The sequence below is a fragment of the Apteryx rowi genome, unplaced genomic scaffold, assembly GCF_003343035.1.
Source record: "Apteryx rowi isolate R43461 unplaced genomic scaffold, aptRow1 scaffold_322, whole genome shotgun sequence".
Lineage (NCBI taxonomy): Eukaryota > Metazoa > Chordata > Aves > Apterygiformes > Apterygidae > Apteryx > Apteryx rowi.
In genome coordinates this window covers 100330-114114 of record NW_020449664.1, presented here as the reverse complement: position 1 = coordinate 114114, position 13785 = coordinate 100330, and the positions used below count along the sequence as shown (strand labels likewise).

At 64.5% G+C, this 13785-nt stretch overlaps 1 protein-coding gene across 1 annotated transcript in view; it reads left to right on the top strand.

Moving 5' to 3' along the window:
• The window catches only part of SND1 (staphylococcal nuclease and tudor domain containing 1), a 149472-nt gene that overhangs the window by 76216 nt on the left and 59471 nt on the right, over positions 1-13785 (top strand). Inside the window, exon 15 of the mRNA XM_026071157.1 lies at positions 5940-6081. Within this exon, the coding sequence (XP_025926942.1) occupies positions 5940-6081 (142 nt within the window). The remainder of the gene's footprint in view (positions 1-5939; positions 6082-13785) is intronic.

Genomic DNA, 13785 nt, shown 5'->3' with positions numbered 1-13785 from the left:
ACCCTCAGCGAGTTTGCTGACGATACAAAACTGGGAGGAGTGGCCGATACCCCAGAGGGCTGTGCTGCCATTCAGAGAGACCTGGACAGGCTGGAGAGGTGGGCAGAGAGGAACCTCATGAAGTTCAACAAAGGSAAGKGCAGGGTCCTGCMCCTRGGGAGGAATAACCCCATGCAGCAGTACAGGTTGGGGGTTGACCTGCTGGAAAGCAGCTCTGCCGAGAAGGACCTGGGAGAGCTGGTGGACACCAAGTTAAGCATGAGGCAGCAATGTGTCCTTGTGGCCAAGAAGGCCAATGGTCTCCTGGGGTGCATGAGGAAGAGTGTTGCCAGCAGGTCGAGGGAGGTGATCCTGCCCCTCTTCTCAGCCCTGGTGAGGCCACATCTGGAGTGCTTCATTCGGGTGGGCTCCCCAGGGCAAGAGAGACATGGACCTACCTGCTGGAGCAAGTCCAGCAAAAGGCTACTAAGATGATGAAGGGACTGGAGCATCTCTCCTATGAGGAAAGGCTGAGAGAGCTGGGACTGTTCAGCCTGGAGAAGAGAAGGCTCAGGGGGGATCTTATCTGAAGGGAGGGTGTAAAGAGGATGGGGCCAGACTCTTCTCAGTGGCACCCACTGACAGGACAGGAGGCAACGGGCACAAACTGGAACACAGGAAGTTCTGTCTGAACATGAGGAAAAACGTCTTTRCTGTGAAGGTGACAGAGCACTGGARCAGGTTKCCCAGAGAGGTTGTGGAGTCTCCATCCTTGGAGATATTCAAAAGCCATCTGGACACGGTCGTGGGCAACGTGCTGTAGGTGACCCTGCTTGAGCAGGGGGTTGGACTAGATGATCTCCAGAGATCCCTTCCAACCTTGASCATTCTGTGATTCTGTAAAGCAAATGGGGAAATGCAGCAGCGATATTAACACCACCTCGYCCATGCCGCTTGTCTGGCGCCGGCTTCGTTTGCAGGCGTGCGGCACGGTGATGCACTGGACCATCGAGGGCCGAGGGGAGCTGGTGGCAGATGTGGGCGAGCATGGCCRCCTGCTCGGCTGGGGTCTCCAGCGTGGTGGCCTCCGTTATCCAGGACCGAGGTGGGTGGGTGTCCTGCTTTTCTGCAGCCGGGAAGGCGTGCGCCAGGCCTGCCCCGCCGTCCGGCTGGTCCCTGGAGCTGGCGTTGGTCCGGGCTTACCACCTTGCTTCTGCAAACGGGAAGGAGGAACAGTTTGGACTGGAGGTGCCGGCGCTGCTCAYGGGCACTCACCACCTCCTCCATCGCCCACGCCCGAAGCAGCTGCAGTCGGTGATGCCTCATTTCCAAAAAATGTCCCAAAAACCAGTGCAAACGCATTCCCCACTTCRTGCCCGGGCGCGCTGGCAGCGCTGCCGTGGTCGAGCTGCATCGGGGCCGCAGCCGCTGCCGGGAGCTCCCTCCCGCAGGAGGCAGTGGCAGGGCGAAGCTGCCACCTCCGAAGCAAACACCTCCCTGCTCTCRCCTTATTGCCGTACCTTGACTGTGTTTCGGGGGTTTAGCTTGCGTAAATGAGCCGATTGCGGCTGCGGTTAAACGAGCCCGAATCTGTTCCGGGGGCCGTTGATCTCATTCCGGGCTCGCGCCTCGAGGTGCGCGCTTAGCAGGAGCGTGCCGGCACCGCACGCACCGTGGACCCGCTCAGCAGCCCCGAATCAGGCTCCTTCTAAAAAGCAGAATCGTGCTGCCACCCGTTAATACTGCGGCTTGCGGAGCCTCCCTCTCTCCCGTCTTTGCAGCCGGAGGGACCGTCTCAGGGGAGAGGGTAACTCCCGTTTTTCCCCTCTTTGCATCACCCGCCTCCTTCGSTCGTGGACATATCAAAGCGGCGTAACGCTGCTCGCTAAATAACTGAAATGGGGTCAGGCAAATCGGTGCTAGCTCGCGCCGCCCGTTAGACGGTGCGCACCGTGACGGGAGCGAAGGCGAGCTCGCGAGAGCCGGCCGCGGAGGAGCCGCCTGTCCTTGCGGAAAGTCCTTGAATAATTTTGCATAATTGGCAGAGCTTCACATAAAAGYGGAGTTACGATTGTACTTCTCCCTCTGTGTATTTATGCATAATTTTCCTCCAATTCCGAGATAATTAAGCACTGGAAGTGTTAAAACAATAGTAATGGGGGATGACGCTGCCCGGCCCTGAGGCAGGAGTTGGGAGACGGGGAGCAGGGTGCCGCAGGATGCCGGCTCCGTGCGGCCAGGTGCCGCTGTGCCGGGAAGGAGAGGAGCCCGGGAGAGAGGCRGGCAGAGGGGGATTTTGGGAGTCTCCCCAGGGTGTCCGTACCCAGGGCTGAACCCGAACCCTCCCGGGGTTTGTGTCCCCAAGTGGAAGCAGCCCTTTCTCCCAGGGACGGCTCGTGGTGTGGGAGCAGGTACACTCGCCGGCTGCCCCCGGCCTTTTTGCATGGAAAGGGGTCCGGGACCTGCTCCCCAGGATGAGCTGGGAGACCCCTGACATTTCTAGGCTCTGCAGGGTTTTGGAGCCGTTCCCAGAGCGGCTGTGCCGGAGGCTGGATGCCCCGTGGCCGGATCTCCGCTCCGCGGCTGGAGGAGCCAGGGAGATGTCGGCCCACTGGGAGCTGCAGGGAGAGCCACCTGGGAGCTTCCTGGCTCCATCGTCCTGGAGAGCAGCCAGCGGGATGCAAGCGGGACTGGGCAGAGCTGCTTCAGGAAAGGGGATGGAGCAGACTGTGCTTCGCCCGTGCCCTCCTCGCCCCTGGGGAGCTGCGGCGGGATCTGTCTTCAGGGAGGATCAGGAAGCAACGTGGCGGAGCTGCTCCGCGTTTCCGGGCCCCGTCTCCGCTAGCAGGCACCGGACGCGCCGGCTCCTTCCCCTCTGAGCACCTGCAGTTGTTAATTTGCAAGGTGCAGCTTGCACAACGGGCGACTCCGAGCCCGCGGAGCCCGGCAGGGGAGGGAATCGCTCGGGAGTTGGGCAGCCGCTCGCTAGCGCTCCCCCTCCTCGCTCGCCGGAGACGAGGAGCCGGTGCAGCGCCGTGCCTTTCCTCGGCCCTCGCGCAGAGGTGCGGTTGGGGGCCGAACCCCGCGGCTCCCGGGATGCAGCGCCCGGCAGGAAGCACGGTGCAGCCCCCCCGTGTGAGCAGCTCCTTTTGGCGAGGGAGGTCCAGATGGGATTAACGCTCCGAGGCGCTCCTGCTTGCCGTGGGCTCGGGGCGACGCTTCGGGGTTAGCGTAGCTGCAGGAATCGGGTCCGGATGGGTTTGCTCTGGTTTGTAGCTCGTTTGGTCTGGCTTAGCAAAATCCCCGGAAAACCCTGCTCCGCTCCCGTTTTGGGGACCGTCCAGYTGGAATGTGTGCGCTGGCTCAAATGCGGTAGCGCCTTTGCTTCGTGTGCGGCTTCCCCCGGCGCTGCGAGAGCCCGGCTTTCGCRTGCCGCAAGGAGAGCCCGAGGGAAGGGCTTTGCCGCGCCTGGGGCTTCGCCGGAGCTCGAAGACGGGTTACTCTGCAAACTGAGAGCGTTTCATGGAAGGGCTCATGGAAGACACCCGCGCCGGCCACCGGGAAGGGGACGAGCCGAAACRCCGGCGCCATCCGCTTCGGCAAACTTCGGCCCAGGGAGCCAGAAGGGCGGGAAGGAAGGAGCCGCGATTTCGGAGAGCGCAGCTCCCTTTTCTGCAGCGTGAAACCCCAAACCGGCCCGGCTCCCACCGCTGTCCCAGCGGAGGCTTTGGGGAACGAGCTGTAACCTGCTGCTCGGCGTCGGACTGCTCCCGCTGGCTCCCGGGCGATAATTGCCACTCTCCGCTCGTTATCCTGTGCTAACGATCAGCAGCGCTTCCGTGCCTCTTCCCCTCTCCTGGAAGAGCTGCCGTGCAGGATGCAAATCCGCGTGGATTTCTATGGCCATTCCCAGGAGCCGTTGAAGACCGGTGGGTCTTCACCCAAGGGCAGCGAGTGGGCGTTTGCCAGCCGGCAAAGTCTCCGGCACCGAGCTCATCCCGGCACGGCCTCCGCCAGCCTTTCACTGCCGCCGGCACGTTGTGGAGCTTCCTGACCTCCCCGTCTCGCAGGCTCGGGAAGGAGCTCGCCCCACGGCGGGTTCCTTTCTGCAGCTCCTTTTCCTGTAAGCTAATCAAATCCTGCCCATATAGTGATTACTGCTAATTAGTAGCCTTCGTTAGCAGCTCCCGCCTTGTATTTGCATACGTTGGACCTAAGTGATTAATGGTTGGGTAACGTGGTGGCTGTTCGCTTGCAGACGGCACTCGCGTGTGTTGTGTGAACTTCTTGGCTGCGCATCTGCTAGAGCAGAAAGTCCCGGGCGTGCTGGCGGAGCGCGCACGGCGTTCCCGCGGAATTGCACCGGAGGGATCCCCGCGGCGGGGGTGCATCCCCATGGCAGGGTGTATCCCCATGGCGGGATGCATCCCTGTGGGCATCCCCGTGCCCGGAGCCTGCCGCACCGGCGATGCCGCTTAATCCGAACCGTGCAGAGAAGGGTCGATCTGGGAGGCTGGAGCCGTCTCCGGCCACCCAAGGCGTTAGCGGGAGGTTGCCGGTGGACCCGCGGGGCCCTTGCTGCCTCTCGCCCGCCTCCAGGCCCGGCAGCTCCGCACGGGCGAAGGGATTTGCCTCTTTGGCTGCCGCTGGCTGTGAGCCTGCAGCAGCTCCCTGTTGCCGCTGAGCCGCTGCCGCCTCCGTGGCCGCTCTGGCAGCCTGCGCGGGTCGGCCCTGGATGAACTGCATCCAGGCTTTTAACGGAGGAGGCGCAAGCTTTTGGCTGTAGCGAGCTCGCTTCCCTTCCCTTGCAGTTCGTCTTTCTAAATTAAGGACCCAGTAAAACAAAAAGCCACCTGGCTGCGTTTTATTTTAGGAGCTGCTTTTCTTTTTTTTTCCTTTTTTCCCTGGGTAAATAAATCGGGCGCTTGCRACRCTGGGCAGATTGCAGAGAGCTCGGCTGAGCCGCCGCTTCGCACCGCGCGCCCAAGCGCGTGCCGGGGAGGATCCRCACGGYGCTGCCGGCCCCGATCGCAGCCCCRGCCCCGCRCGGAGGGTCTCAGCCRACCCACGTCCCGGGGTCCCTGCCTGGGGTCCGTGCTGGAGGCGGCGGGGGGACGCGGGGCGTCCTGGCAGAGCCGTCCTGGCGCCCTCTCACCAGCCCYGGCCTCCAAAAGTACTTGGCAGCTCGTTACGTTTTCATTAACAAATGAGCCCTGGTTTATCCACAATGGCTCCTTGCTGGGAGCGGAGGAGGCCGAGTGTGGAATTGGTCTGCTCCAAGGTGTCCGGGAAAAGGGAGCCGCCTGCCGCTCCAGGGAGGCCAGGGAAAAGGGAGCTGCTGGCCGCTCCAGGGTGCCTGGGAAAAGGGAGCTGCCGGCCGCTCCGGGGCGTCTGTGGGGCCTGTTGCGGAAGGGGAGGTTGGAGGGAGGGGAAAGGTGCAGGTTCGGCCTCCTCCGCCATGCAAAATGCTTGGGGTCCGGGGAGGCAGCGGGGAGCCCAGACGGGGGGGACACGTCCCTGGGGGTGCCGAGGGGCAGCACGGCCATCCCTGCTGCACGACTGCTCCCGTTCCCGGCCCTGGCACCGCTTCCAGGCTCCGGCAGTGTCCGTTTTGGCTGTGGGGTTGATCCTGAGCTGGAAGAGCAGGGCTGCTCTGGGCTTGCCCTTGCAAGGAGGGTTGGGTTAGCTGCAAGAGGTGCTGCTGTGCGCTGGGAGCAGCGATTCGGGACACTCGTGTGCCGGGAGCAGCAATTTGGGACAGCTCGTGCGCCTTTTGCTGCAGGCCATGGAGATGAGACAAGGTCTTGGCGGACAACCRGCTCCATCCCTCTGCCGGGGCGGTTGGGGCTCCGGGGCGCCTTGGGGAGGGAGCCGCGCCGTCCCGGGGCGCGAGAAAGAGGGAGGAGGGTGCCGACGCCGCGGCCGCCGGCGCTCGCGCTGACGCCCTCTCTCCCCGCCAGGACACCCAGAAGGCGAAGCAGTTCCTGCCCTTCCTGCAGCGGGCCGGCCGCTCCGAGGCCGTGGTGGAGTACGTCTTCAGCGGCTCCCGCCTCAAGCTCTTCATGCCAAAGGAAACCTGCCTTATCACCTTCCTGCTAGCAGGTAACGCGGCATCCCCGTTATCCGTGCCAGGCTCGCGTTCCCCCTCCGGCAGCCCGCGCCCTGGCCGAGCTGTCCGTGTTGGCCRCGGCTCTGCCCTGGCTTTGCGGCCYCCCTCGGTCCTGCRTCCCCCRGAGMGYGGGAATGTCCCAAGGGAGCAAGCGGGGCTCTGGCTTCGAAACCCTGCCGGTGTGCCGGGCTCTCCCTGGGCGAGGTGTGCGAGCTGGAGCCGGAGTGGGAACCTGCCCAGCCCCAGGTTTGCAATCCAGGGAATTGCCCCAGGCACCGGGAGCAGGGCTGGCGTGAAGCATGCCAAGCTGCCACTAAAGCACGTGTTTAATGGGATGCTCTTCCCGCACTGGGAAGGTCTGGGCGTGCAGGGATCTGTTAATGCACCGGGAGGTGTGCGCACACAGCGGGTATTTTCGTAGTTTCTACAGAAACGCTGAGGAATTCCCCCACCGAATTTGCGGTGCGCGTTCCCGCCAGCGCTCAGCCCCAGAGCGGCATTTCCTGGGAGCACCACGGCTTTCCRAGGCCGGGCGCTGCGGGAAGCGTTCGCGCGTGCCACCGCGCGGGCTGGGAACGGCATCGGCGGGATGGGGCAGACCCGGGGCCGGGCCGGCGCATCGCCCTCCGCGACGGGGAACGCCGGCGCTCACCGGAGCGGGCGGCTCGCGGAGCCTCCTCCACCGCGTGCCGCCGCCGTTCGCGGATCCGTCAATGGGAGACGACGTGGGGCGGTTTATCTCCCGCTCCAGTTTCTATGGCAATAACCGTGTATAAAGGATGACCCTGAACGCTGATCGTTCACAACTCGGTTATGAAAAATTCAATAAGCGTATAAATAGATCTTCTATGGGGATAAAAACACCGAGGTTTCTGTAAGCAACAGCTCTTGCAGCCTCCACCGAAGGCATATTTATCTGGGGAGGAGAGCGTGGGGGGACGGGAGATGRGAGCGGGAGCCTTTGTCCCTCCTTTGTTCCCGGCCCCGGGAGCAGCGTGCATCCTCGGCGAGCGGGCGCCTGCTCTGGGCTCTCCTCGGACCCGCTGCTGCTGCTCCCTCTTCCGACGCTCCGGAGGCCGTCAAGCCCCGGGAGAGCCTGGACCCGGCCCGGGGAGCGCGTGGGTCGAGCCCCCAGAGCGTGGGTCACGGCACCGAGCCCCCGCGCCTCTCCCAGCTCCGACCCGGAGTGGTGCCGTGGTCCCGTTCCCCCCCCCCCCCCGCGGGCGCGTGCCATATGGGAAGCATGTCCTAAACCTGTCCTTCTCCGGGTGCTTGTGCGTATAAATAGGCACATAGTCTTATTTATAATTAACCATTCTTAAAGTCAGCAGCAAAAGACGGGGAAATGAGACTCCCCCTTGCCTGAGACTGAGGCATTAAAATTTTAAGAAGCGATGAAACTCCCACGTGCTCAGGAGGAGGAATTTGTATATATTTAAATATTTTTGTTTTAAGAGGCTGCCGTTGGGTTTGGGCAGCGGACGTAGCTCCCGGTCCCCCTCCGGGGCTGCGGCATTGCCGGGAGCCGGGCTGACCTCAGCGCTTCCCCGCAGCTTCCCGAGCCGTTAAAGGGGGGTTCCCAGGGCTCGGCGGCAAACGGCATCCGTCGCCCGCCGCGTCCCTCCGAGCGCGGCCACGTGCCAATGCGCGAACCGGAGGGGAGGGATGGAAGGATGGAGGGATGGAGGGCTGCCCTGCACAGCCACAGAGCGGGTGGATCGGGGGGGGATGCGCTTGCTGCCAGTTATATTTAATCCCCGTTGCTGTGGCAACCGGCTCGCTGTCGCCCTGCTCCGAGGGTCTGACTTTGCTCGGAAAAGTTCCCAAAGTGGCGCACGCCTCCGGCCCCGGCATGCGTCTCCTGTCCTGGCATGCATTGCCCATCCCAGCACGTATCTCCGGCCCTGGCACGTGTCACCCATCCCGGCACGTGTCACCCATCCCGGCAYGCATCTCCCAYCCTGGCRCACATCTCCCRYCCYGGCACGCGTCTCCCGCCCCGGCACGCAGCCTCGACGCCTGGGCGACGGTGCCGTCCCCTCGGCGCTCGGGGAATATCCGGCTCCTCCGCTCCCTCCCCCGGCTCTTCTCCCGGGAGACCTTCCCCATCTACAGCTTTCTCATCAAGCTGTGCGCGTTAATTATGGGCTGAAAAGGCAGGTAACGTGCCAATTAGCATGGCAGACGATGCGCCACTCCTGCCTTCCCTTGCTGCAGCCCYGGCGCAGCTGTTAGCGTCTTTATTCCTGGGGTTAATTTGGCTGATTTTTTTCCTCTCGTTTGTGCCGGCAGCTCCCGCGTTAGCCCTTGTTCTCCCTTTGCGATGGAGATGCCTGTTAACGCCCCGGCCCACCCCGCCGCTCGTTAGGCTTTGCACTTTTAACGAGGTGCTGCGCGGAGGCGGTTGCGGGCTCCCCTCCTTTGCGAGGCGGACGCGCGGTGCTGCACGCGGCCCCGGCCCCGCGCCCTCGGAAGCGATCGCCGCCGGCGCAGGGGAGGCTCGTGCAATCGCGCCGATGTCTTAATCGCCGGCTCAATGCACCGCCAGCGACCCGCGGAGCTGCTCCTCGGGACCCGGCCGCCGTCGCGATGGGGTTGCATCGGCGTCGCGGTGCCRATCGGCATGCCGCTTCCCCGGTCGGCTAATGCATCCCCAATGCATCCCTCCTGGATGGTTGGGAAGAACCCGCCGCAGCCTCTCCGGGCGGGCAAATGCCGAAGGAGTCCCAGGGTTGCATCCCATGGGGGCTCCCGCGGCTTTTCCCGCGCGGCCGCTCCGAGCCGGGCCGGGGGGCTCAGCCGGCGCCGCCGGGCGCTTTGCAGCGAGGCGCCGGGGGCCGGGGCCGCCCGGTCCCCCCGGGATGGGCAGCGCGCATCCTCGCCCACGCGCAGCCGCCTCCACAGGCTGTTTATTCCCTTTATCGGCAGGAGCGGATTGGAGTGGAAATCTCTCCGCAGTAATGAGGTGTGCGCAGGCGAGGGGAGCGCCGGGGTGGGAATTGCTCTGAATTCCCTGGCTCTTGTCAGTGCAAGCCAGCACCTGATGTTATCTCCGTGCCTGCTGTGTTTTCCCTTTCCCTTTCATGTATTAATTGAAGTGTTGATCATGCTTGTAATTTGAATAACTTCTCAGCTGCCGAGTCCCTTCTGCCGCCTTCCCCGGAGCGCCCGGCACGCCGTGCCGCAGGGCGGGAGCCTGCGCAGCGCCGGGGACGCCCATCCGTCTGTCTGACCACCCGCCCGTGAGGGGACCCCACTGCCCGGCCGGAGACATGCCAACTGGGGGGGGGGGGGTTTCCTGCGGATGCGCTCGTTTTTTCCGTAAAAGCGGCAGGCAGCAGCGGGCACGGAGCCGCCGGCCGCGGTGCAACGCGGGGCGAGCGGCCGGGTGCCCGGCACCTCCCTTAGCTCCCAGCCCTGGAAAATTAAACTTTTACCCTGACTAAGGCAAACTCGGTTATTGAAGAAGCGTCTTTASCTCTAATGAGCCCTGCGCAAGCCCTTATAAATTATTCAGCTAAAGAGCTAATAAAAGGTCGGCTGCCTCCAGGGGCTCGGGGGCTTCCCGGGCCTCGGTTTCCGCAGCCGACGCCGGCCATCCGGCTGGGGCGTCCCGCCGTTTTCCCCGTGYGTTTCCCTGCGCTCGCGGGGATGGGGGGGACTCGGCGGGTTCCCGCTCGCAGCCGCCCGGGAAGCGGCGAGCGCCGCGGTCCCCGCACGCTCTCCCCCGGGTCTCCGTGCCCGGCCCCGGGAGGGCGACTGTTGGTAATTGGCTGATTGATTAATTGCCAGTGTAATTGCATCATATAAATAGTGCATGCGGCTGATGTGGAGTAGCAGTAGGGCAGAGGAGCTTTAGGGCAGTATTGATCCCTGGCAGCGAGCCCGAGCTCGCTTGCAGAACGGCGAGAGGTGTTCTGCCCTTTTCCACGCGCGCCAGCATTTTTTTTTTCCTTCCATCCCGTATTTTTCTGCTTTTGCACGCCGTGCCGCGCGCCGCCCGGGAAAGGCAGGGACGTCCCGTCCGCTCGCCGCCTCGCGCGCTGGGGCACGCGCTCGGCCCCTGCGCCACGCCACAGCCCGCCTAGCGCATTGCAGCTCTTCCCATAAATCAATTTTCGGCCGGTTTTCCGCGTCCGTGGGATTTTCCCCCACCGCTGGTGTGGTTGACCGGGGATGCGCTGCTCCGTCGGGRTCACGGCCAGCCGATGCTCGCCCGCGTTTCTGCCGGGCTCCGCCAGCCCCGGCTGGCTCTGTGCAGTGGCGTCGTGTCGATGTGCACGGTTAGATCCAGAAATATGATAAATATCCATATTTTATCAATCCCTTCTTTTTTTTTTTATAAAGTCAAATGCAAATGAGCACCATAAAGAGAAGACAGGTCCCTTGTAAATGTGACTTCAGGGATGTTCTCAGGGGAGATTTATGCCGTCTTTCCAGCTAAAATATATACGTTGGAGTGCTATAAATATGTGCAAATACAGAGGCGCTAATTTAATCCCGAGTTCCCTTTCCCCAGCGAGGCTGCGAAGCTGCCACCTGCTCCGGCGCGGGGGACGGAGGAGGCGCTGGCGCAGGGAGCGCRTGGCCGGGGCGCCCRTCCCGTCCCATCCCGTCCCATCCCATCCCGGGCAGGGGTTCTCCTCCGGTGCTTGGCCGGGTTACGGCAGCTGTTGCATTTGCAGCTGGATTTTCCTCTGTTTCCCCGCGCRGGTTTTGCAGCAGGGCGGAGGAGCTCCGGCTCCTGCCTGGGCYGGGCTTTCTCCCTGCTTTCTCTCCCTTTCCCCCTCTCCGTGGCAGAGAGCCGCTGCGGTGCCGGCCGGTCGGAGAGGATGCGCTATCCCTGCTGGAGCCTCAAGAGCTGCGGTTTGCTGCGAAAAAGCCTCGTATTTCCAATTTGGAGAGCGCCCGGGATGCAGCCGCATGGCTTTGCTTTCCTTTTAGGAAGAAAAGCCGCAGGGAGCTTCTCCGGTTACGAGCCTCCGGTGGCAGATCCGTCCCCTTCGTTCCCCCACGGTCGTCGCTCAGGGAAAGGCCGCGGCGCTCGGCAGTGACCCGACGCGCTCCAGCTCTCCGAGGGCTGCTCCGCGGCCGGGCCCCTCGCATGCTTCGCCGCCCGGCTGCGCCGGCTCCCTCTGCRGAGCTTTCGGGTTCCTCTGGGACGGGAGATATTTATATATATTTATATTTATATTTATATTTTATATTTATAGAGAGAGGGTCAGTAGGCGTCACCTCCGCAGGCGATGGAGGAAGGGCGGCTGCGCGGGCATCCCGGCCCGTCTCCGTTGGGCCGAGCGGCACCGGTTGCCTTGCGGAACGAGCCCCGTCGTCCTCTCCTGCCGGGCTCCCGCACGGAGCCAGGCGCGGGGTCGGGGCGCGGTGCAGACCTGGAGCAGCCATGCCTTCGGATTCCCTGCTCCGCTTCCGCAGCCCCTTCCCCGGATGCCGCTCGTCCCCATCGTCCGCGTCACGGCCGATGGCTGCTGCCGGGCATCCGGCGTCCCGGCCTGCCCTCGGCTGGTTCCTGGCACTGCTCCTGGCACGGGATGCTCCCCCCCCCTCCCGCCCTGGGAATGCCATGCCTCGGGGCCGGAGACGCCTCCTTCCAGGCTGCCGGGGCCAGAGCCGCAGCGCTCCTGGCAYGGCACATCCCGCTCTCGGGCAGCGCTGATCCAAGGCTGCCGTCTGGCTGCTCYGCGCAGCGGCTGCCAGATGCGCCTGCAGCACGGCGCCGGGCTGCAAAGCGGAGCCGGCCCCTCTCCCCTCCCGCGCCGTGCTCCCGGCTCCCGGCAGGGCCGGGGGACATACAGCGGGAGCATCCCTGGCAGCTCCCCCGGGAGCATCCCTGCAGCTCCTCCGGGAACATCCCTGCGGCTCTTGGCCGAACTCGCCCGGAGTAGAGCCCCGGTGTGCCCGGAGGGGACGGTGCCGGGGACGCGGCGCCCCGGGTCGATCCGCGCGCGGAGCCGGCTGTTCCCGGCCACCTCCCCGCCTCCCTCCGGCCGTCTGTTTCCCTGTTCCCGGCAGCCTCTATTTCGGTCGGGACTCGCGTTAAAAATAGGCCGCGCTCCCACGCRGGCTCCGCAGCAGCAGCCGAGCTGCCGTCACGACTCGGGGACGGTGCGCGCGTGCCAGCACCGGGGCGGCTGTCGGCAGCGGGGTGCTGGCTCCGGCTCCGGCTCCAGCTCCGGCTGCGGGAGTGTGCCGCGGGGCCGGGAGCACCAGGAACCGGGGTGCATCCGCCTGTCCCTCCGCGGCTTTCCCGGCTTGCAGGCACCCAAGCCGCGGCTCCGCCGCCCGCGTCCCCTCCGGCTTTCGGGGAGCACGGTCCTTCCCAAACGGGGGGGGAAACRGCCCCAAAACCGGCAGCTGCCTCCCGGGGCCGAAGGGATTAGGAATGTTTATGGCGCATCTTAAACATTCAGGTCTTGCTCCGGCGCCTTGTCCGCAATTACGGGGCGGCTTCGTGCCGGGGGCTGCTGCTGCTGCTGCGTGGCTTCTGTCCTCCCTTCCGCGCAGCAATTCTGTTTCTCCAAAAGCCTATAAATTCCCCAGGAGATCGGCATCTCGTGCGTTCGGCAGGAGCCCGAGGGCTCGCGGGCGGCGTTGTCCCCGCGCCCCCTCGCTCGCGGGGCTGTCCGGGAAGGTTGCAGCCCAGCGAGCAGCCCGCTCGGGGGCAGGAGCGGAGCTGGGTGGCGCGTGCTTGCTCGCTCGCGCCGTGGCTCTGCTGCCTGGAAAAGCTCCCGTTACGGCGATGGGAAGTCGCTGTTAAATCAGAGAGTTTCTTGGGAGAACTTTGAGTGCGGTTTTTTAGGTGCTGCCTGGCGGGAGCAGCAGTGCAGGAGTTGCAATGCAGGAGCAGGTGGTGCAGGAGTTGCAATGCAGGAGCAGCGGCACAGGAGTTGCAATGCAGGAGCAGGTGGTGCAGGAGTTGCGATGCAGGAGCAGGTGGTGCAGGAATTGCAATGCAGGAGCAGGTGGTGCGGGAGTTGCAATGCAGGAGCAGCGGCGCAGGAGTTGCAATGCAGGATCAGCGGTGCAGGAATTGCAATGCAGGAGCAGGTGGTGCAGGAATTGCAATGCAGGAGCAGCGGTGCAGGAGTTGCAATGCAGGAGCAGCGGTGCAGGGGTTGCGATGCAGGAGCAGCGGCGCAGGCAGTGCCGTGCCGTGTGCTGCCTACGCGCGGTGCCGGCAGGAGCAGCAGCAGGGCCCTGCCGAGAAGCAGCCCAGCTCTGCCGCCGGCCTGGCTCGCGGGCAGCGCGTGGGGCCGCCTGTGCTGCTGCTTGTCCCGCTTCGGGGGGCCGTTCCTCCGGAGGGCTGCGAGCCGCGGTGCTCCGGACCCCCGCCTCCCTGGGACGCCCTTATCCGCTGCCTASCGCACCTGCTGCTCGCCCGCCGGGTGCCCCAGCCGGAGGGACATCGGTCCTGACGGCTGCCCGAGCACGTGGGGGKTGCCGGCGCTGGGTGCCTGGGATGGGTGTCTGGAGTGGGTGCACATAGGGGTGCAGAGCCTGCCCAGGGTGGGTACAAGGTCTGGGTGCCTGGAGTGGGTGCAAGAACTGTCTGGGTTGGGTGCTTGTAGGGGTGCAGAGCCTGCTCAGGGTGGGTGCAGGGGCTCAGCGCATGTGGTGGGTGCAGGGGCAGCCCAGGGTGGGTGCAGGGACTGCCCAGGGTGGGTGCAAGGTCTGGGTGC